At 40.3% G+C, this 25450-nt stretch overlaps 1 protein-coding gene across 1 annotated transcript; it reads left to right on the top strand.

Moving 5' to 3' along the window:
- The first annotated feature begins 12627 nt into the window (after positions 1-12627).
- LOC131691719 (protein O-mannosyltransferase 1-like) lies at positions 12628-23557 on the top strand. The gene is made up of 4 exons (XM_058978328.1): positions 12628-13134; positions 13205-13370; positions 21529-21664; positions 21731-23557. Exons 1-4 carry the CDS (start codon positions 12812-12814, stop codon positions 23470-23472), a joined length of 2367 nt encoding a protein of 788 aa, XP_058834311.1. The 5' UTR covers positions 12628-12811; the 3' UTR covers positions 23473-23557.
- The last annotated feature ends 1893 nt before the right edge of the window (positions 23558-25450 follow it).

The raw sequence follows: 25450 nt of genomic DNA, 5'->3' as shown, positions 1-25450 counted from the left end.
TCGTTTATATCACCCTCGATTATATCACGGTTTTGTCTCGATTATATCATGCTTCTTCAAAAACGGACAAGACACTCTACGTTTTGATCCAATTAAACCACATGTTGTGTCCTGGCATTTTCAGGTTTTTGCCTTTCTCATATAAAGAAAGGCTATGCAATCACTGTAAAAATCGACTTTTTAACCGAGGCCCGGAGGGCCGAGTGTCATACACCATTCGATTCAGTTCGTCGAGATCGGCAAATGTCTGTGTGTGTATGTATGTATGTGTGTGTATGTGTGTGTGTCATTTAAACTCACACAATTTTCTCATAGATGGCTGAAACGATTTTCGCAAACTTAGTTTCATCTGAAAGGTATAACGCTCCCATAAGATGCTATTGAATTTTTAGTTGATCCGACTTCCGGTTCCGGAGTTACGGGTTGAAGAGTGCGGTCACACAGCAAATTCCCATATAAACTGGTACCACCATGATGTTCTAATGATGTAAAACATATTAAAATTGATGTAACATTACTCTAGTTTGCGGGTCTACATCACTAATGATCAATCAAAGCAGCTTTGACCACATTGGCCACCTATGACGGTTCATGACGCCCCCGGGGAGCCCGCCAAGTTCCTAAGCTAATATCACACCCATTCCCCAACGAATTCCCTACCGATTTTTACAAACTTGATTTCAAATGAAAGATACAGTAATACCATTGACTGCTGCTGAATTTCATTCGGTTCTAACTCTTGCTTCCGGAGTTACAGGGGTGGTAGTAAGGATACACTGGAATTTCCCATATAAATCGGTACAATCATAATACCTCAGAAGCTAAGAACTATTGAAATAGTCACCAAATTACTTCTAATCGCAGATCTAGATCACTGATTGCCAATCAAACATTCTTTGAATATATTGTCCACTATCGACGATTCCGGTAGTCCGGAATTCCGGGCATATTCCACAATTAAAGTCACATCGGTTCTTCGGTGATGACTGAACCGATTTTCTCAAACCAAGTCTCAAATCGAAGGCAAAATATGCAGTTGAGTATTCCGTCGCTGCACCTAACCCACTCCACCCCCCCCCCCCCCCCCGGCGCGCCCTTGCACCTCCTTCCTTCATCACTCCCCTCCCCTTGGACCACCCTCACGCCCGCATTTCCTTCATCCACCCCGTATACCGAAATAAGATGAAGGATTTCTGACGCATCCTCCACTCCCACTCTATTAACCCCCCATTCCCTCCACTTTCAAACCAATTCCACCAACATTTCAAAATATAATCACATGAAGATAACATTGAACTCATGCTGATTAAGCTAATTAAATCTTATTCTTTTGCCTTTCTCATATAGAAAGGTTAATATGCAATTGCTCCAAAAACCGACTTTCTATCCGAGGCCCGGAGGGCCGAGTCTCATATAACATTTGACTCAGTTTGCCGATATCGCAAAATATCTGTGTGTATGTATGTATGTATGTATGTATGTATGTATGTATGTATGTATGTATGTATGTGTGTATATGTGCGGATTTGTTAAAAAAATGTCCACATCGGTTACTCGGAGATGGCGGAACCGATTTTTACAAACTAAGATTCAAATGAAAGGTATAATATTCCCATTCCCTATTGAATTTCATTTTCAACCGACATCTTGTTCCGGATTACGAGTTGAAGAGTATGGTTACAAAACAAAATTTGTCCACATCGGTTTCTCGGAATTTTCTGAACCGATTTTGACAAACTTGATTTTATATGAAAAGGTCCATCAGCTGCTGTTGAATTTTGTGTGGATCCGAGTTCTGGTTCCTGAATTACAGGATGATACGTACGATCACGCAAAAAATCCCGATTCTAACGAATTCTGCGATGAATGTAAGAAGGGGAAATTTTTTTCCAAAATGTACACAACTGTTGAATTTGTAGATCTAGGTCACCAACAGTCATGCAAAATCTCTTTGGCCACACTGGCCATCATCGACGGATCCAGAAGCATCCAAATTCAGAATAACGGTTATATTGGTTTCTCGAAAATGGCTAGACCGATTTGGTCCCTGGAAACTTGGACCGATTGCGTCCCTGGAAACTGTTATTAAATTCCATCTCCATCCGACTTCCGGCTCCGGAGTTACGGGTTGTGGAGTGCGATCACATAGGAAACTCCGATTCAAACCGATACCGCGATGAATGCAAAAAGGTGCTCTTATATATGTACTTGCCAAGTGTAATAAGAATGAAAGAGATTTCCATAATGTTATATTGTACGAACCAGCTATTATATCATAGTTTGGAGAAATGAGAAAGGCACAATTGCACCTCTAGGTGGATTAAAACAGGTTTTTACAATTGATTCGCTTATTTACATGTAGGGTAATGAACCTATTATTGGGTTTCGGATTATATATAATGAGGTCGGTCAAAAAGTCGATCTTTTTTATTCGTTTATCTTAAAGAAGTATCTGAAAATCGGTATGTTTATAGAATAGCGCTGTTCCTTTACGTGAGCGTGGCGTGGCGTGAAACATTAAACGTGAATAATCTCGAAATCATGTTTTACCAAAAACTTTGTTGCAGTGACTAGGATTGCCGATATAGCTATCGACCGATTCCAATTTTAGTTTTAAATTCTTCGTAACTTATTTGCCGTGTCCTTAAGGGGCCGTCTGGTATAGCGGGTAAACAAATTGACTTCTTTTTATTCACTTAATTGTCTACCAAAACAATAATGAGAAAAACAAAATACGCGATATGGTAGGTATGACGAGACATGTATTTCTCTTGAATTAATGTGAATACTTTTCTTTTGAAAGAACAACATCAACAATTGGAGATGGGACTATCTTTATGGATTTTGACAACGAAAACTGAACCGTAGTCTCTTCGAATACACTGATTTTAATAGTAAAGATATTTATCCAAAACCTTAACGTGACAGATTCCTTCACGTTTAGTTTTGGGTGACTCAACAATTTTAAGAAACGGTACGGGATAGGTAAAGCGAAGCTGTGTGGAGAAAAATTATCCGCTGATGCCATGCCGTTTGACCCAATGCATTGAGCAAAGTTGGCAGACGCTGCTCTAACCAATGGCTTCAAATGGGTAGTGTGATAATAGAAATATGGCAAAAACAGGCTCATTACCCTACTATGATTGATTATTTTTGACTCTTTTTAACTTTTTTTTACTATTTGCTTATAGAAATACATGGGTTAATGCTTGAATGTAATTTTTTTGTTTTGTTTTGAATATATCACGCTACAAATATATCACGCTAAAATACAGACCGACCGTGATATAATCGAAACATTACTGTAGATTTTATGATTTTGCGAAATGTTTCACGAGCACAAATGGTCAGCCATGAAAATTAAATGAGAAATCATGAACCGGTTCACGAACACATGAACGATATTTTATGATTTCGTGAACTATTTGATGGGCACAAATGGTCAGATGTTACTATTATATTAGGAATTATGAATTGGTTCACGTTTCTATGAATATGATTTCATGATTTTTTAAACCAGTTCACGAGCACGAATGGCCAATCGCTAGGAATCATATATCAGTTCACGTATGCATGAATAAAATTATTCGATTTTTTAAACTTTTGCACGAGCTCGAATGGTCAATTGTGACTATTATAATAAAAATCATAAAATAAACTAGTTCACAAATACATAAAAATTATTACATGGTTTTGTGAACTAAATCGTGAGCATGAAAGGTGAGTTGTGACTAATTCACTGGAAATCAGGAATCGGTTCACGTATACATGAATCACATTTTGTGATTATGTGAACTATTTGACCAGCACGGATATTGAATTGTGACTTTTATATTAGGAATCATGAACTGGTTCAAGATGATTGAAAGGATTCATGAATAACATTCCGGCTTTCGTGAAATAGTTCGAGCAAATATGTTTTGATTTTGTGAATCAATTTATAACCACGAAAACCAAAACATATTCAAGATGTAACAAATCATGAATCAGTTCACGTCACATAGTCGAGCTATGAATAATGTTTTAAAAGAAATTAATAAAATCACGATTCGGCCTCTGTTTTTATAAAGTTGTGAACTAGTTCACGCACATAAAATCGATTTAGTAATGGTATAGCGGAAACCACGACTGAAGTTCACAAAACAAAAACAAATATCTCCACTAATAAAAGCATTACTGATTGAAAATGGGACACAGTTATAAAACACATGATTTTTGATCAATATCCGATTTTCGTAACTTAAAAACGTGACTTCCAGAATTCATGGCACTTTATTCATGATTTTGGGAACAATTTTTCTTGCGTGTGCACTCTTATCCACAGGAAGACTTTCTGGTTGAATGAGGGGGAGCACGTACCCCCTTCCTTGTCTCCTCCTGGAGCCACCAGTGAAAACCGCCAAAAAATAATTGTCTATCAAGTACCCCCGTGTTTGCACCCCAACAGAATCAACCCGCTTCAAAAATGTAGCAGAGTAGTTAAAAAAGCACCTTTAAAAGCGAGAAAAGTGTAACTGTTTTTCTTTCGATTCCGTTGAACACTCAATTTCCAGTAGCAAATTTCTGATTATGAAACCGATAAATCTGTTGGTATAACCAATGATCGACGCGAAGTCGAAGCGAAATCGACCGAGCTCATGTCTTGACGGTCTTTACCTTTTTTTTTCAAACGGATCAACTCAACCACGAATCTCATAAAATTTACATAATCTTCAACGTTTCTAAACGGCCCAAATTCAATCACTTACCTGTACCCAGTTGCCCGGCTCTTCAACCTCTTCAATTAGAGCCGTCGAATTATGCGTGCCTTCATGCACAAACAAATTGCATGCAATGGCCGTTTATGCGAAAATCCGCGCCGAGGTTTCTCGCATTCCGACCGTCGAAATCGTTTGTCTTTCAGTCTCTGCTGTACCCACCCAACCAACAGAGCTACCAGGTGATGGGGTTAGCCAGCTTTTGTTTCCAAATCGTAAGTCACAACACAAACACATCCATGGCTACATGAATGGAAACAACTTTCATTTTGACATTTCCTTGCACCTCCTGTTTCTTCACGGTTATTGCGAAAAATTCAACATTCCACGCGCTCCGGGCCCAGACCAATTCAACAAACACCACAATATAGCACCACCGAACTACACCCACGTCACTGTGATTTGTATTAAATGTTGCACCACGGCCAACTAAGGCGAAAAAAAACTTAGTCGACTTCCTTCAGCTAGGAACCTTTCAAGCGTGAAAGGGAAGTAAACCCTCAAGGCTCGCTACGATTCGTTGAACTGCTGATAGTTGGAACTGATTGCACAGAAAAATCGTTCAATGAAAAGTGGCTCTTGAAAGAATAAAATTGCATTTCTTGAACTTTGCACAAACCAAAACACTTTTGAGTCGCACAGCTCGACGTACATAGTGCTATTCACTCACTTCTACAGTTGCAACCTTTTCTTGTCTCGCGAACCCCTCTCGAGAGATAGTCGCGGATCTCCGGCACCAACACTAGCGCGAAAAAATGGTTCTTCTCAAGCATTGACCAATGAGCCGAACGGGTTAAAATATTCTAATTTTATTCAGCTTGCCCATTTCTAACAGGCACAACATTTTGGATCTTTGACACTCTCAATCCGAACCCGTGATCCGTTCCCATATACAGTGTATCAGAGAAAAGTGAATTAGATTTTTATCACACACACGCAACTTTGCTGTCGTGACTTTTGTTTTGTTTTTCCGCCAACGTCACGCACTAGTTCAGTCTCGTTTGCACCCATTCGGAACCCAGCAGATACCCGACACTTTCGATTTTTTGTTTGTCTCTGCACAATCGCACCAGCAACTTTCCAGCATCCATTGGGGTGAAATTTTTACCGTTTATCCGACTACCAAAAAATCGATTCAATCTGACGTTGGATGCGCGATAAATTAGCAACAATTTTATTCCGAACGGTGACGTACAGCGCGATTGAAACTGCCCACAGACGTGCTTTTTTGTGATGTTGTTATTGTAACTACCGTGGTCCAATCTAGCAGTGACATTCAAATGAAAAAATAAACATAAAGAAAAACACCACGATCGACAGAGCCCAACGTAGCAATACAGCTGCGATCCGAACGCGAGCACAATACAACCGAGACTGCTGGAGTGAGGGAGAGCAGAAAACGAATGATCATGCTATGCAGCAGGTAGATACCGAGGGAGAGGATGTTGATTTCATTCAACCGATTAGCCGTTGTTGCACCTACCTACAGGTGGTGATCGTGGGCTTGTAGTGGTGCGGTAAGCCCACCAGATCGGTTAATGCCTGAAGTTATGCTATCTGTTGTGATAGCTGTCAGTGTGGATCATGATAAAATATAGAGAGAAGCAACGAAATATGACCTTTGCTGTTAGACGTGAATCGGTTGGAGAAAAGTACCCAAATATGTCAGCGTTAGATATCCTGTGTAAGTAGCAAGGACGTAGCCAGCCACTGGGACCGACCCCGTCCATCGAAGCGATACTTTTGATTCTTGACAATTATTGTTTCATATAAATTATTGATAAAAGTGAATACAAAAGAAAATTTTGATAACTGATGATATTGAATTTAATAGTTTTATGATAAAATAACATTTATATGTAATTTACTTTATGCAATACAAGATTTGCTTTGTGTTTTTCATTAATATAGATTCGAAATATGAGTCGTCAAATGTTGAGATAAGATGGTTCTCACAAGTCACGCTAGTCTAAGTCTATTGTTGGCATTTGGTCCTTTAACCGGTTACGACTGGGTGCTATCAGCCTTTTGCCGATAGTAGCAGAATGAGAGAGTGCGAACGGATCTATTCGTTAAAACACTATCATAAAAATGATGATACTTCTGGGTACCAGAGTCAGGGGAGGGAGGGTGCACAAAAATGACTGGGGGAGACAATAATTAACTTTCAATTTCAGAGATCAACGGCAGACTCGGACGGTCTTCATCAGGAAGCATTATGTACTGGGACGCCGGGTGTTCCTCCTCGAGCCGGCAGGATTTCCTCCAGATGGTTTCGTAGTACGGCTCAGATGCGGATCAGCAACACACCGCGTTGCGCGTTTGATGTTGTGCTGTAGGTCTCGTGTTTGTTGGGTCATTCGACAGAGATGTTTTGTCTCGTCTTGGAGTCGCATCAAACCATCGTTGGGGTACGGTAGGCGGAAGAGGGCAATTTGGAGAATGATAAGAAAAATAATTGGGGCAGTTAAATCTGAATATTGATGTTCTTTAGGAAGGACATATAAGGGAGATCGCGGCTTGCCAGTACATCTCGAACCGGGGCATTGGGTGATGTTCCTTAGGCCCGAATGGAATCCAATAGTTGAGATCTGGCAGAACAGCAATCGGCGCATGCTCAGACAATATGTTCGATATAGTGGTAATCGTCGATACAAACGCAGATACCACTATTCGCGAGCCCAATACGTCGGAGATGAGCGTCGAACGTGTAGCGATGGGACATGAGCCGAAACGTCACACGATAGAAATCCCGATCCACGTCCATTCCTCTAAACCAAGGTTTCGTTGCATGGGCCCTGGGGAAGACCCATGTAGTTGATTCGGGATGTCGATAGAACACGATGCAAACAATGCACTGATGCCATCTACTCTTTGCCAGCATATACCATTTAAATTTCTGTTGATAGCAACGCAATCTACTCGTTCGTCCCTTTGCCTTTTGCAACAGCCGTATTGTATATCTGACAGTAAGCCATTTGCTTCGACCCAACTGTCGAGGCGGGATAGGATAATTTCTCGAGCAACTTCCGGATACAAGACAGCATTGCGATCGGTCGATACGAATTGTGGTCGGAGGCTGGTTTTCCTGGTTTTTCGATGGCGATGACCTTCACTTGGCTGCAATCCTGAGGGACGATACCCTCAAGAAACCTATTAAATAAATTTAAAAAGCCTCTCTTGGCAGAGTTCGTCAGATTCTTCAACAAGTTGAATTTGATTCTACACACCAAAAAAATCTGAATTTTATCGTTGACGTAATTGCAAACATGACAGAATTCAACAAACCGTAATTTACGAAATGACGGAACATTACCGTGTTCCGTTTAATTTTACATGAAACGTATACTTTACATGCGCAATAACATAAAATTACACTTCCTACCATTCAGAACAAACGCTGTATGTGGAGTAAAATTACATGATTTACGAAATTAAACGTCATGTAAAATTAAAATCAAACGTAAAACTAAGTCATTTTTGATGCTCGTATATGTCAGGGTCAGGAGACGTAAATTTACACTATTTTTTTTAGGTGTGTATCTGACCCTGGGGCTTATTTGTTACATGATAAGAGAGCAAGTGAAAACTCTACCATCGAGAGTTTCGGTTTCGCAAACACCGGGCCGGGCCCAACGAGTGCTCATCAATGTTCCTCTCGTTAGTCCGTCAACGAACCAGCGCCAGTAGCTCCGTTTCTTAGCTTTCATCAAATTCTTCATCCGCGTGTCTAACGTCGCGTACTGTCGATAACTAGCGGGTAACCCGGTTTTATACGCGGCTGTTACGGTCTGATGTTGAATTCCTCCGGAAGAAGCTCTTGTGTGGACTTGATTTTGCCGAATAACACGGACGCGTAACTCTTCCAATCCATATTTCGTGTGAAGTCATACGAAACATTGATTGTATTCGTTGGCCCTGAACCGCTAGCAATAGTGATTACTATTGGCAGAGGCACAGGCTATCTAATCGCAGCGATATCTAACAGACGGACAAGTCTAAAGCGCTCGGACGCGCTGAAGGAGCCGGAATCCGTGTCATTTCAACCGTGTTCAAATCGGTCATATTGAGTCATCACAAAGCTCGAGGAGTTAGGTAGTTGTGTACCGTGGGAATTAAAATCACCAAAAACTAGACTCGGTGCGGGGAGGTGTTCCACAAAGTCACCAAGCCGTCGGTGGCTTACTGAGCGTCTAGAGGGGATGTAGGTGGAAGCAATGCAAGGGTTTTGACTAGTTCTGGTTTGGCACGCGACTTCAATGCCTGGTGTCGAGGACAGGTCGATTCGATTGAAAGAATAGCACTTTTTGATCTCCAAAAATACTTCTCCATAAGAGTCTTCTCGATCCAAACGATTAATACTGAATACATTTTGCAGTTAACTGCATCAAGAAAGTTGTAACTGTGGTGAGGAAGTTTATAAGGATGCTTTTTAAGGAATATTAAAAGCTAGAAAATACGGTCCACTTTGTCAAAAAAATTTATTAAGCCAGCGCTGGTTTCTTTCTCCGGCTGAAACATGGGCACACTTAGGATTTTTGATGCCCCAGAAAATGCTGGGAACTCCTTTTTTGATCTCGGGTTTCTGAGACTGGGAGCTACTTGCTTCGGTTTTGCACTTGTCCCAAGATACAATTGAAGTTTTATAGCACGCTACAAGTGCAATCTAAGTTTCATGATTGGCTATAAAACTACCATAAAACCTCAATTGTTACTGGGGTACTTCCTCGATTAGTTTAAAAGTGAGTTTTTGGAAGACCTTTAAGAGACACCTTCTGGCCTTGATAACGAAGCTTAGGAAAGGAAATGAGGCTCATCACAGACGTCTTCATCAGTGGACAAGTTAGTATAGGTGCTCGTAGAGACCGCTGGCGAAGCTATCTTTAGAATTTCAGCGAAAGATCGCTTAGAGCGTCCCTGAAGGGAATGCTTAAGTTTCTCCTCACGCTGTGTACTCGGTACGTGTCGGAGGATCATGTGGATTTCCCCCACAGCACAGCAGAGACACGTATCAACATCCCTTCCATAGGAATCATCCACATGATTCCCACCGTATTTCCCATAAAGAACCCTATTATTCCAATGAGAGCCTGAGTGTCCCAGTTGTTTGCAATTAGTGCGGCACAAAAAGGCGAACAGGTAGACAAACCTCGTCAAAGAGGAGGTGGTTGGGTAGAGCAGACCCGGTGAAGATCACCCGATAAGAGTCTGTGTTTACATATGTCCTCTTCTCGTCATCTGTAACTGATGCTGAATGCAAACGTTTGCAGTCCAGCATCTTCACTGGCTGAAGCACAGGGTCTTTAAAACAGCCAACTCTGTGTTCCAGCAAATCCTCGCCATGCAAACTCGAATCGGTGACGACCCCGTCACATTCAACCCGATTAACTGGTACATATACTCTGTATCCCTTCGTAAAAAGTCCGTATCCGGTAATATAATTGGCTGCTTCATAATATGTTCCCATTACAGAGTTATAACACGTTATAATAATTAGCAACAAGAAAAATATCATAAATATATCGTTCAAACACGTTTTAACTCATAGTGTGAACGTAGTATTAGACTATTTTCCACTACCCGAAGCTTAACGGGGCGAATCTTTGATATTTTTGTCCATGCCTAATATTGTTCCGTCAGAACTCAAGAAATTTAAAATAAATTTTAAAAAATCGTCTTTGTTCCGAAACAACCGTCGGTTCTAACTGTAACGAGAGACATGTGTGTCGTTACCAGGAGACATGTTGGTAAACTTAAGTGATTGATGGTTATGCTGCCTAAGCTCGACTCCTGCCAACCGAACACAAAAGATATTAGCCTGAAAGATTTTAAGTCTGTTTCTAATGATCCTACCACTTCTAGTTTTCCGATCATCCTGATTTCACATCCTTGCTCTCACTTAAATATAATGGCTTAAAATTTTCATAACTTTCCCAACCAAGTAATTTCTGGCTAATTTAATGTCGTTAAAAAGTAAAAATTCCAATTTTAGATCTCAAATGAGACTTAAATGAAATGAACACAATGAAACCATTTCTTCAATTACCAATAAAATTAAACAATAAAAAATCTTGAATAGTTCAAATCGCATTTAGTGCACCCAGTTGATCATATGAAAGGCCGATAATAATGGAAACTAAAATAAGTGATTTGAAAACCTTCGGTTCGGCTAAAATTATAAAATCTATCATCAGAATCTAACATCTAAACGAGTATGAGCGCGGCTGTCGTATGTTTTATTTATTTTTATGATATGTGATATACTCATGTAAATCCAATTTGTCTTCAAATGATCCACATAATCGTACCAATAATTAACTGTCATTATGAAATGGATAAAAAAATGACTTTTTGGGAAAGTTGTGGGGTGTCGGTTTTACCCGCAATTCCCCTACAACTTCAGTCGGGTACGTTGCCAAAACGTTGCCAGATGTATAACCTTTCCAACGAATGCTTGTTTATCAAAATCAGTGCAAAAATACCATCGTGCGAACCTGAGCTACTAGTCCTCGCTCTACTTGTCCCCGCTCTAATCTATAAAAATCAAACGCTATTGAAAATCGATCATGTTAAAATCAAATGGAAAACATTTTTCAAAATTGTCCTGCTTCTCTTCGAAAGTATTATTCTCGTTATTGATCATATCAAGTTTTTATCTCCACTCTACGCATTCTCAAATCAATAGCATTTTCAGCAAATATGCAAATTCACGTAATTTTTCGGTGAGCAGTTTTATATTTCATAGGCATTCAATCTATTCCAACTTCGCTTCCGTTTCGAAAAATTGTCCTTAATCCATATTTCGGTACATCCATTCAAAAGTGAGCTCAACATGATTGGAATTCTGAGGATTATGATTAGTTTCAGAAATCCGAAATCAGTTTCCATTGGAGTGTTTTTGCATGTTTTTGTTGATATTGATATGATTTAGACAACTATGGGATCCTGACTAAGAGATCAGCTACAAGATCCCATTCCCACAATTTTCCAAAAGCACTCGCAATGCTTAAAACAATAGGTTCTCAATGTACTGATCAGACACTTATTATTCTAATTTTAAAGTATATTATTCAACATCAAAATATTTTTTTTTCAACCCAATTAATTTTGGTTTAGGTGGTTTTCCAACTCCAAAAACTCTTTCTTGGCTACGCCATTGATTACTGTTGAAAATAGTTTATAGCAAAGTGGCATTCTGCGACAAACAAAATAAACGATGTGGCTTTACAGAATCGGATGGCAGAAGTTAATCGAAAGACCTGGTAATTTGGAACTAGTCAACCGGAAGTTTAGCCCAATATTTTTCTGGCATTTTATACTAAGTGAATAACAAACATAAAAGCAATTTACACGCATTCTTGTTTGACCTAATATTTATCGTATTGTTGAAACGCACCATTTGCTGCTAGTGGATTCAATTTAAATTGATTGCCTAAATTCCACAATACTTGGATTTTCGCCAGATTTCAAGTTTAAAATTTTGTTACAGAATTTTCTCAGAAGTCATGCTGCCCACAACAAGTCTGTAGTATATATTAGTAATAAAGTATATCCAATTAATGAATGAATGTTTGTATAATTTTTGATTGAGAAAACCAATCTGTTTTTATTTGCAGAAATGTGGAACATCTTTTGGATACCAACTTCAACGTCAAACATAAATAGATAAATAAGTCAGTAAATACTATATCTTCGCACCAGTAAATGAGGCTAAATATCAGAAAACCAACACCGCCGTTTCTCTGAGTGTCGATCGATCATTGAACGCGATCTTTTTTGGTTCGCTTCACCCACACTAACACCGCCATTCACTGACATTTCATTTTTCTACGCTACACTTGTACACCACCATTCACTGCGATCAGTCCATTCCCAGTTGTTGTGTTGTCGAGATGTAATACGGCCGCTTTCTATCTCTTTCGCTCGCTGTTTGCTAACCCACATTGCCCAATAGTAGTTACCTTTGTTCACAAACAAACAAAAAAACGTTCCCATATTGCAAAACCCAGCATCAAATGTGGTGTCGCTGAGCTTTCAAAATCAGATCAACGATCATGGAACCGATTCCAGAGTCGCAGGATGTGAGCTTACGCAACCGAAAGGCTCACAAGAAAGGTAAAACATCATCCACGGAAGAGGTACGATATGCGGAAGACAAATTGGCCGAAATTGATGAAAAATCGTTGAAAAACAACATCAAAAGACTTGAACCGATAAGCGAGGAACCTGAAAAGCCAAAATCACAGGTTGGCGACGACAATCGCGATAACGATGGCGAGTTTATGATTCGAGTTCAATTGGATGGCGCTTCCGTGGTTCTTTTCCTGGTCTCGCTAGTGACACGGTTCTATCGGTTAACCCACCCCAGTGGAGTCGTGTGAGTGTTTGCTTTCAACAATAGCATTTTGACCTTTTGATTATCAACTGTTGCGGTATATCGTTCATAGATTCGACGAGATCCACTATGGCCGCTTCGCCTCCCTATACCTGCGGAACACATTCTACTTCGATCAACATCCACCGCTGGGCAAGATGCTGATAGCCGGAGCTGCCAGTGCCGTTGGATACAGTGGGAAGTTTGAATTTCCCAAAATTGGTAGCGAATACGATGCGGTAAGTTTACTTTCATAATGTCACGCTTCGTAATCGAGTAAACGTGTTTGAGAATCAAACGACATTAGGACAGTGTTGGCCGAAAACTTGTTTTCGGCGGTAGATCTCTGAGGCGTCTTCCGAAGAGAGACCCGCTCAAATAGTTGAATCGCGATCGGTTTGTGTCTCTTACGCACATGCTAAACGGGGCAAATATTAATCTCGTGCAGAGACGGGCACGATAAATGCAGCAAGTTTGTCGGTGAAAGATAAATTTACACTTCACGAGTGCGATTAGTGGTTTGAAAAACAGTTGCTCGCCTCGACATTTACTGGGCGGTGAATTAGGCGTTGCATTGCAAAAATCACACGCCATTTCAAACGAAGAATATTGGACCTATTTTACATCACTAATGGGCGATAATTTAATTGGCGGGATATTTTGAGTTCCGTTTGCTTTATGCTGCATTTTCAACATCGTATTCAAAGAAGATGTTATGCAACTTTTTGTGCGTTGTGTCTGTCACGATACGGTTTCGGATGATAACGTTAGGATCTTCCGTGCGCATTGTACCTTTCATAACTGTTTACGATTGAATTATGTATGCATATTGGGGAGGATAAATCTGTTATCTGAAATGTGAGATGCGGTGGGACAAAAGTGTTCGTTTAAAGGAAGATAACACGGATGTCAACTCCAATTTCGCTGCGTAATTATAGTCTTCTGCTTTGACAGATTTTAAAGACGATTCTTAGCCTACAGGAATTAACTGCAAGGTTAATTCTTGATCCTACCGACACTAAAAATTCTTCCAAGCCAGAGATCAAATTTTAAGTAGATTGAATTATTTACAATAGTATCAGTATATCTAGTTTTGCAAAATCAATATGAACCCGGTGAAAAACTCATTAGTATTCTTATATTTGTTCTTGATGTTTGTTGATAATAAAACTTCAAGCAAAAATTCTATGAGGTTTATGACCCCAGCCGCTGAGTTATTTCACACAGACAATTACTGCAATAGACAAGCAGGTGTGAAACTGCTTTGTTTATCAAATAGGTACGGTTTTTGTGGCAACCAGCGAGATCTTAAAGCCGATTCTCAGATTGAAATTTGTGTACAGGTAGTCAGTAAATTTCTTTCCCACCAAGGAAGAAACTCTATACATCTCAAAAGATTAGAATTATGCCATCTGCTATTTTCGTGCATGTACTATTTGATTCTCGTCCCTTTGCCATAGCGGAAACCAAATTGTGTATCTAATAGAAAATCATTCGTTTCCACACAGTTGTCGAGGCGAAACAGGATCATTTTCTCGAATAACTTCCGTATACAGGATAACATTCCAATCGGCCGGTCCGAGTTGTAATCGGAGGATGATTTTCCTTGTTTTTAGGTGGCGATGACACTCACTCGTTTCCAATCGAGTGGGACCATGTTACACTGAAGAAACTTGTTAAATGAATTCTACAAACGAACAAGTGAGAAAACCTTCTTGGCAAAATATTCATCGGCTTGAATATTCCACGCGTTTGTTAGTACTGTTTTTCTTGCTAACCCGTTAACGAAACGACGCCAATAATCGTGTTTTTTGTCTTCATCAAGCTCTTCATTTATAATTCTAACTACGCGTATTTTTCAAGTGTTCGACGTGCCTACTTTTGAAAACTCCTTATACGCGGAGCACTTTTTCGCGTACACTTTTGAGCAAACTTTGATCCAACATGAATTGGTCGAACCGTCGCGGATACTCGCACCCGGTACTCGTTTAGTCAGAGCTTGATTCTCGGCGTCGAGAATCAAGTCAGCCACAAAAACTTGTACTCTTCCTCCTAAGGAAGCTCTTGTTTTGGTTCGATAAATTGGGATATGCTAGAATTAGCTGCGGTGCTGGTAGAACTCCGTGATATTATGAAGCGTTGTTAAACTTGACAAGCGCCGACTTTAATGCGAGAAAAGGTTAGTTCGATTGAAAGAATGGCACTTTTTATCCCAAAAAGTACTCCTCCATAGGAATCTCATCGATCGAAGCGAATAATTTTGAAATCGAGGAAGTTCAACCCTGTATCTAAACTAAGTTAGGAGGCCGGAATCCACTAGGAGGCTGATATCAGTATATTATCTTCCTACGGACAAAAACCAGCCTAAAGGCCGTGTGGCATCAGGTAGGTTGAAATATCTCAACTAAGAATTGATCCACTGGGTTCCTGCTCCCATGTCGTAAAAGGCAACTTAAAACAGGAGTCCTCAAGTCAAGGTTTCTCCGTGCCGAGGACTGAATGGCTGGCAGGACTAAAATATGCCAGTCGGGCACGGGGGGTTGTGGGTCGTACCCTCGGTGTGTTACGCGAATTTCTGACACAGTGGACGTTTGTTTTTTCGCAAATCGTGGGATTCAAATGATGTTCGTGTCCCTAATACCCATTTCGAGTTTCGCTATATGCGATTATAAGCCAACGTGTATGGTATCATCTAGTTGCTGTACAACAAGTGCTGATGATGAAATATGTAGTGCTATAATCGAGTATGGTTAGAGTAACACAAATTAGTCTTCAGCATAAACGAACAGCAACTATGAATCTATCCCGCCTTGTGCAGGGAGGATAGTCTTCTATAGCTTTGGTTCGTATTTCCACAAAGGAAACTTCTATGTTGGAAAGCTATTTAATTCCTTTAATTTAATTTAATTCTTCGTAGCTGCCTGGTGACGCATGTCTTATATCCGACCTCACAACTCGCGATAATTGTGCTCTCATAGTCGATATGACTGTCGATAACTTAAACATTATTGGTTCATTATGCGGCAAATATGCCGAATAATAGACGTATTCATGATTTCAAAAGGGTTGTATCATACTGTGACAGAAATGGGTTTCCTCTCAAAATCGGTAGTGATGTAAATGTCCACCACATAATTTGAGGCAGCTCAGCTATCAATTTGAGAGGCACTGAATTGATGGAGTACTTATGCAGTACAAATCTGCACATACTTAATGTAGGAAATCGCCCAACATTTGCACGAGCTGGCAGAGAAGGTGTTAGATGTAGCTCTCTGCTCGGACAGTATTACGGATGAGTTTGCAAACTGACTCGTACCAAACGAATTCAAACCGTCGTTATCTGATCATAAATACATCCTCTTCGATCATTTAAACGTCTTGCTAGAGATCATCCCATATCGTAATCCAAAATCTACGAACTGGGACCTCTACGAAGAGGGCTTGACGGCTAGGTTTCATGGGTATCGTCCGACGATTGAATCTCCAAGTGACTTGGATGAAACCGGGAATAAAACAAACTGACTCCGAGCAGCAGCATACCAAGAGGCTTGTCCGCTTCGAGATATGCGTGCTTCTAGAGGGACATTTTGGTGGAATACAGAATTTGTTCGACTCTAAAAATTATGTAGAAGAGCTTGAAATCGCAGGCGCAGGGACGGGTTGGAGGCATTTAAGTTGGCTCGCAAAGCATACAGAAATGAGCTACGATCCTCTGAGCGAAGTGGTTGGAAAAAACTTTGCACAAATGTTTCAAGTCTCAACGAGACTAGTAGATTAAATAAGTTTTTTTTCGAATCAGAAGGACTTTATCAGGAATCAGTGTTGATGAAAACGCCAACACCCTTGAAGAGATATTGTCATTCAAATTCGGCTTAAACCGATTTATGTTTATAAACCTTCGCCGACACTTTTTGGAAGCCATAGTTCAGTTTATAACCCTTTTTCAGCAGAAATTTCAGAGAGCGGTCGTCCATACTGCACAAATACTGCTATATTTCCTCTGTAATCGACTTAGTTCTCAGAACTCCCCAACAAACTGCCCGCGAATCAGGATTATAGAAATCTAGTCGCATCAAAACATCAGAACTCTTCAAACATTACTTGGGATTCCACGTAATGTAAAAGAGAACCTCATTCTGATGAAGACTATAAAGCGGAAGTTCCCTGCCCTCCCACTTATCTCCTTCAATTTCTGTTTCAACCAGATACAGTTTTGTTCGTTATTTGGAGAGAATCAAACAATTAACTTTAAGCAAACCCACTGAAACTGGGAATGTAAGAGTTAGAAGGGATTGAAAAGAGACACCCGTGAATATCTTTCAATAGAACATCCTTCCGCGCAATTGAATAGTGACCTTGACCTTTCTCCAGCCTTGCTTGCACTCGATAAATATTGTGCTTCGAAGGCTCTATACACTGAGCTGAAGCATTGTTGAAGAGAGCACCTCTGCGATTGTGCTTCTTTTCTTTGATGTTGATCAATTTTGCCCCATTTTTAAGGAATTAGAAAGAGCACGCTTCTCGCAACTGTCAGTATTCACACCAGATGTTGGGGGAAGTGAGTCAATTTTCGATTAACCGAAAATCCGAAAAGGATCTACACGCATCAATGGTTTAATAAAAAGGAGTGGTAATTTACATTCTAGCATATCCACACAATTAATCCAATTTTTTACTACAACTTATTCAAAATTGAATTAGTACACAGTAGAACCGCAAGAGGTTGCTACATCTAGACGATTAAGTGGTCAAAGACGATGTACTTAAGATCAGATAACGACGGTTCATTCCAGTTTGCCAACTCATGCATAATACCGTCAGAGCAGAGAGTTGCATCTAACACCTCTTCTCTGCCAGATCATGCAAATGAGTAATTTCTTACATTAACCCCTTCATGTCCCTGTATGTTTGTGGACAACAACGTTTTCAAACATCTATAACTTTTGATTGAGGCAAGATTTACTCACAAAATCCAGTAAGGCTAATAAATGTGACTATTGCCTTTTGTTTGAGTATTAAAAAGTTACGAGGATCAGCTCCCGAATTGAAGTTATTGCAATTAGTCTGATTGGATTCTGATTGAGCAGTTGACGACGGGAAATGAATTTTTCATATATCTTCGTTATGTTGCAATATTATTGTAAACTGATTAAACTTTAATTAAACACTTTAAACCGTTGTCTTCCGTTTTAATTCCACTATGATGAACAAAATGCAAAATTGCACTTTTCTGTTACAGATACGTATTTCGGCTACGACTTGCAGCCTTCTTCAGTGTATTGTATCAGAATTTTCTGATACAATACACTGAAGAAGGCTGCAAGTCGTAGCCGAAATACGTATCTGTAACAGAAAAGTGCAATTTTGCATTTTGTTCATCATAGTGGAATTAAAACGGAAGACAACGGTTTAAAGTGTTTAATATAACATTCCACTAAGTCGCTCAAAACAGTGCTTTTGTTAAAGTGTGATTAAACTTATCCATTTAGAGAGCCTTTGGCTACGTTTTCCACGCAAGTGGACTATTGTAAATATTGTAAAAGAATTGTATTGAGCATTGAAAGGTAAAAATTGAACAGCTTGTAGCACTGCGAGGGAAGCACTTATCTTTATGAAAAAAGGCTTTTCATGTTTCTTGACTCCACCGTTTTCAAGGAAAAATAGTTTTGAAACCCTACATTCACAAGAAAAAAAGTTGGGCACGAAAGAAGTATATGCAAGTATTTGCAAATTTGTGCTACTTAACCATCAATTGATATCTGAGCTGCCCCAAATTATGTGGTGGGAATTTGCATCACCGCCGATTATGAGTGGAAACCCATTTCTGCTACAGTGTGATACAACCCTTATAAAATCATCAAAAGGTGATGGTTCATTATGCGGCAAATATGCCGAACAATACACGTATTTCCTGTTTTTATTAGCAATAGTCATATTGTCTGTGACAGCACAAATATCACGCATTGCGAGGTCGGATAGAAGATATGCGTTCACAAGTTTACATGCACGAGGCATTTGACGTGGAGTCGTCATGCCATTTTTGTTAAAAGCTACGAAGACGGAGTTAAGTAGCTTCCCAGCATAGAAGTTTCCTCAATGGAAATACGGTTCTTGAATCAAAGCTATGGAAGCTTTACCTCCTTGCAAAAGGTGGGATAGATTCATAGTTGCTGTACGTTTATAGTGAAGATTAATTTTTGCTACTCTAACCATAGTTGATCAGAGCTTTAAACTTTTCATCACCATCAGCCACTAGAAGACACCAAACACGTTGGCTTATAATCGCCTATAGCGAACCCCGAAATGGGTACAAGGGACATGACCCTTATTTGAATTCCACGATTTGTAAAAAAACAAAAGTTTACTGTGTCAGAGATTCGTCTAAACTGCAAGGGTAAGCCGCATGAGTTCCGTGCACGATTGGTATATTTTGCTCCCGCAAGCCATTCAGTCCTCGGCACGGAAAAAACACCTTGACTTGAGGACCCTTGTTTTCAGTCGCCTATTACAACATGGAAGCAGGAACCCAGTGGATCGATTCTTAACGGAGATACTCCAACCCACCGGATGTCACACCGTATCTAGGCTGGTTTAGACCGGAAAAAGATAATGGACTGTTCTCAATCTCCATAGCCGGCCCGAGGCTGGATGTCAGCGCATCCAAGCTTGTCTGTGGCCACATACTTAATGGTGAATTAGTAGAAGGACAACGTAAGAGCATTGTAGATAGTTTTTGGTGTGCGCTGCGAAGCCCTGATTTGAGCCTAAGAGGCACAAGAGCGGACACTTGCTTATTACAAATAAGATGACAAGTTCTAGGTCGATCTGGTTGTAGTTGCGTTTGGCGGCTAGTGCTGTTGAGGTATGCTACACGATCTTTGCTGATCCATCTAGAAAGCAATCGCTGATGGTCGCACCGAGATCAATCGATGGCCCATAGGCGGAGACAATAATCCCCGAAACGGATTATAAACCGTTAGAAGTAGATCAAATGAGAGCATACCCTAGAATATATTGAATGCACTTGGCATCTTCCGAACATCCGTAGTTCCGAACAAGGTAGTTAAGGTAATGCCAGTGTTCTCCCGTGGCTTTCGTCATTGTTGCCGCAGGTTGGTGCCCACTTTTTGCCGGAACGCTCCAGGTGCGGTTTCAATCTGGGTGCCAAGCAGTTGACCTTATAGATGCCGCTGTGAGTGCTAATCGACAGAACTAAGCTCGACCAATTGTCGATCTCCGGCTGTAGGTCGTCATTGTTGTGGAGTGACGAGCCCATTAGAAAAGGCCTGTGGTTGAGTAAAACCGTTTTCACTGTTTCATTTGGCCCAACATCCTAATTTGTCAAATGTCTCAGCCCACTCGTGCTAAACTCTTATGGCGCTTTTGCTTGACCCCGAAGCTGAGTCAGGTTCTAACCCCAACCGCTGTCAGTTCAAACCTTTTGACAGCAGTTATGGTTAGAACCTGCCTTAGTTCCGCTTCAAACAAAAACGACATTAGTATAAGAATTTAGAATTCACCTGTCATTATTTAGAGATAAAAAGGTATTGCATCAATCTACAATAAATGCGTCTGAGTTTACATAAATTTGAAGATGAAACTTTTTTCAGTGATATCTTTTGCTATATTATTTCCTAAGAAAAAAATTGGGTTGAAACCATTTAATGCAAAAAGGGTTTAAAATTCATAATATTGGTATTTGCGTTTCGACGTCCCATCAGTATCTGACAAACTGATAGGGTTACCAAATATTTCGAATAAATTTAAAATAAACATAATATATTGTTCAGCAGACATCAGATCTTCGGCTTTTGCTAATATTTTACACTTACTTCCGAAAACATGGATTTTAAACAAATTCCCAAATGGGAAAATTTTGGACGATACCAAATTTTTTTTGCATAAGGACACATACCTTACATAAAGTACGGTTTTTGTTTTAGTGTTTCGGATTCTCCTCGTCAGTAACTAGCACCAACTGGGTGTCTAGTTAGACGATGTATCTAAGCTAGTACCCAAATTAGCACTAGTTAGACACTAAAATCCAAAAAGTCACACGTCTTGCGTGAACACTAAACAACTGGCTTATACCGAGTGATGTCTCAGGCGTTTGGGTCTTCAAACCATAAGACAGTTTCGGTTCATATTCTTCGTCGGCAAACAGAACTTCTGTGCTTACTATCGAGACATCACTCGGTATAAGCCAGTTGTTTAGTGTTCACGCAAGACGTGTGACTTTTTGGATTTTAGTGTCTAACTAGTGCTAATTTGGGTACTAGCTTAGATACATCGTCTAACTAGACACCCAGTTGGTGCTAGTTACTGAGGAGGAGAATCCGAAACACTAAAACAAAAACCGTACTTTATGGATTTTAAAACTTTCATTTATTTTTACAGAGCGTCCCGGTCTTTGCTTTACGCTTCATCCCCGCACTATGCGGTAGCTTGCTTGGTCCAGTAGTGTACAGCATCCTACGACAGATCCGACTTAGTCAGCGAATGTGTATCATTGGAGGACTTCTCATCATTTTCGGTAACTTCCTACTACAAAACAAACAGAAAATATAAACATAACTAACCTAACCGTTTCTACCTTCAGACAATGCCCTGCTGACCCACTCCCGGTTTATCCTCATGGAACCGATGCTGCTGCTCTTCTCCAGTGTCGGCATACTGTTCGTTTTCAAATTCCTCAACAGCAACCCGTTCAGCGCCCGCTGGTGGTCATTCGGTGCCCTGGCAGCACTCTCGCTAACGGCCGGCGTTTGTGTGAAATACATCGGATTCTACAGCTATTTCCTTGCCTGCTACATCATCGGTCGCCATGTTTGGATGCAGCTCCCCGATCGTTCTCAGTCCAATCTCTATCTTATCATCAAAACTGTCGTAAAAGCTGCCCTCTTCATTACGATCTCAGTAGGCCTCTACCTGGGCTGCTTCTATCTCCATCTGAACAGTCTGTACAAAGCGGGTCCCCACGATAGTGTGATGACCAGCGCCTTCCAGGCGTCACTGGAAGGCGGCCTAGCGTCAATTACCAAAGGTCAACCTTTGCGAATACAGCACGGCTCGCAGATTACCTTGAAACACACGCATGGTCGAGTCTGTTGGTTACACTCACATGCCCACGTCTATCCAATCAAGTACAAAGATGGTCGAGGATCAAGTCATCAGCAGCAGGTGACTTGCTACGGGTTCAAAGATGTGAACAATTGGTGGATTGTGAAGCGACCGGACAAAGAAAATATAGCCATTGAAGATGAGCCGGATTACATAGAACACGGAGATGTTGTTCAGTTGGTTCATGGTGTGACGAGCAGGGCCTTGAACAGCCATGACGTGGCATCACCGATGACTCCATTGAGCCAGGAGGTGTCCTGCTACATCGATTATAACATATCGATGCCGGCTAATCTGCTGTGGAAGGTTCAGATCATTAACGCCAAAGACTCAAACAATAAATGGAATGCGATCACTTCTCAGGTGCGATTGGTTCACGTCGATACGTCCGCTGCATTAAAGTATACAGGAGAACAGCTGGGCGACTGGGGTTTTAATCAGTTTGAAATCGCAGCCGATAAAAGGCAGTTCACCATTGACACCATTTGGAACGTCGAAGAACATCGCTACACCCAGGATAAGGACAAGAAGGATGTGCTGGCAAAGCTACTGACGACCGAGATGATTCCTACTGAGCCAACGAGATTATCGTTCTGGGAAAAGTTTTCCGAGCTACAGCTGAAGATGCTGTTCCATGCGGAAAAGCTGGAAGGTCACATGTACTCCTCGGAACCGTTCGAGTGGCCTTTGATGGATAAAGGCATTGCCTACTGGGTCGATGGCGCGTCCAATGCCCAGATTCATCTTTTAGGTAACCTAGTGACCTGGTACTCGGCAACGCTTGCCATCGTCGCGTACGTTGGTTTGCTGGTATTCTACTTGATCCGACGTCGCCGGCAGTTCTTCGATCTTGGGGATGACGAATGGCAGAAGTTTCGCTTTGGAGGCGAGATATTCCTGGCAGGGTATTTCATTCATTATTTGCCATATTTCTTCATGGAGCGAACGTTGTTTTTATACAACTATCTTCCTGCATTAGTCTACAAAATCCTGTTGCTATGCTTCGTGTTGGAACACGTTCAGTTAATGATCAAAAAGTTTATCAGAGTGCAACTCGTATCGTTGATTTTCTCTACACTTCTCGCTATCTGGACTGGTGGCGTGCTGTACTTCTACTCTAAGTATAGTGTTCTTAGCTACGGAACAACAGAACTCAGTGCTGATGATGTTCTAAAATTACGACTAAAGGATACATGGGATCTAATTGTTCACAAACCTTAAGGCGATTGAAATAGTTTGATCAAATATGTTGTTTTCAATTACACAGAATACTCTTTATTAAATACTCTAAATTTCACGCTTAGCGTTTAAATATGTTGAGATGTAATAAAATTACTAATTTTACAAACAAAACTATTTTTATTTCCTTCACTTATTAAGGCTGAACTTTCCTTTATCAATCCCTCAGGAGCAGAACCAAACAACCAACGAAATTTCCCATATATTTTCGCCAATCGATTTTGGCTAGATCAAAGACATTATTTCCTTCTCCACCAAACTAAAGAGTCGTTCCTATTTAGTTAGTAAGTTATATGAGTTCCATTCTTTTTCAATGTTCTAGTTATTTTCCATGAACCTATTTCCGCTATCAAGCCAAAGACCGACACGAGAGAGGTGACTCCAGTATCATGACTAGATATCGACCAATCACAACTCATGGACCGGGGACCAACGGCTTTACTTCCTTTCCGAAGGAAGACTTGACCACAGATTTTTTCACCTCAGAAAAATTTCAACGACCTCGGCTGGGATTGAACCCAGACCAACTGGGATGGGTGGCGGTCACGCTTACCACTCAACCATTGGCACCGTCTATGTTTGGATCATAGGCGGCTCCAGCCGGCTAGCAAAGGGGGGGGGGGGCACATCTTTCTGACAAAAAAGTTTCGAATTTTGGAAATTTATTTCTTACACGATTCGTATTTAGAGATATACGAATAATTAGACGAATCACATCATCCTTGAATGCTAGTGATTCTTTTTGCTCTACTAATCGTCAGGGAGTCCATTTCGCTATTAATTTTGTTAACATAAACAACACGTGGTTAAAAGTTTTTGTTTTCCAGATAGTCAAGCCCAATTTTACGCAATCGATCAGGATACAATGACTGCAGGGTTTCACTATAGCAGGTCTGTTAGAATTTACAGAAAAACGAAATATTTTAATATTAGCTTAAATTTTAAATTTCATTTTTTTGTTAAATTTAAATTTCATCCTATTTTTTATTCAGTTCGGCTAATTTCAGCCTATGATTGACATATAAGATATCATCGTTTGCACTCATTTTTTTTTATTTTTTTTTGCATTTTAACGACATTGAATTAGCTAGAGATTACTGGGTAGGGAAAGTTATGAAAATTAGGGCCATAGTACTCAAGTGAGAGCAAGGATGTGAAGTAAACAGATCGGAAAACTAGAAGTGGCAGGGTCATTAGAACAGGCTTAATATCGCACGAGCTTAATTTTTGTCGTCTGCTAATGAGGGTCGAGCTTAGGCAGCTTAACTACGAATCACCCGAGTTCACTAGCATGTGTCCTGGTATAGACAGACAAGTCCATCTTTACCGTGACATTTTCTTGCGCTTTTTTGTTGATTTATTTTTCCTTGGCAAAATATCAAATTTAATACTTGCTTTATTATCAATAAGACATTTCAGCATCTCAATGAATTTTTAACTTTCTTTTACTGATTATACAAATAGAAATTCAGTTTGATGTTATGGGCAATTTTCCTAACCAACATAGTCCCAGCATTCATATTGGAGCTAGTGTTTTGAAAATAACCACAGAAACCGAAATCAGGGACGAATTAGTACAAGTCCTAGAAAAAGTGTTGATTCAACCACATTCCTTAAAAGTCAGTCTATTGAGAAGCGTCGTTCTTCACTCGTTGACCATAATTGATTAAAATTTAATATCTTAATGCAGCCTTTGAAGGGTTAGAGTAACTCGGCTAATCTCAGTTAAAATGCCTATAGGTTTCACACAAGGAAGTCACTTAGGACAATTGATTTTTGGTTTATTCGTTGAAAATCTATGCCATTATGACGAAAAATCTAAGGCTATAAATGTCACCGAGCAAATAAACAACTTAACAGTAGCCCCAAACAACACGAACTGACCAGAACCCGGACCCGTTAGTTGTATGATGGATGTGTCTTGATCGACGATGAAAATTATGCGAAAACCTATTTCAAA

The sequence above is a fragment of the Topomyia yanbarensis genome, chromosome 3 (genome assembly GCF_030247195.1).
Source record: "Topomyia yanbarensis strain Yona2022 chromosome 3, ASM3024719v1, whole genome shotgun sequence".
Lineage (NCBI taxonomy): Eukaryota > Metazoa > Arthropoda > Insecta > Diptera > Culicidae > Topomyia > Topomyia yanbarensis.
Note: the sequence above shows the minus strand (reverse complement) of the source record. Positions and strands in the feature narration are given on the sequence as shown.

Bases quoted from the DNA above. Each gene is read 5' to 3' on its own strand.
- LOC131691719 (XM_058978328.1), top strand. From the start codon at position 12,812: ATGGAACCGATTCCAGAGTCGCAGGATGTGAGCTTACGCAACCGAAAG. The intron at 13,135-13,204 runs GTGAGTGTTTGC...TATCGTTCATAG, and splicing joins ACCCACCCCAGTGGAGTCGT to ATTCGACGAGATCCACTATG. The intron at 21,665-21,730 runs GTAACTTCCTAC...TTCTACCTTCAG, and splicing joins AGGACTTCTCATCATTTTCG to ACAATGCCCTGCTGACCCAC.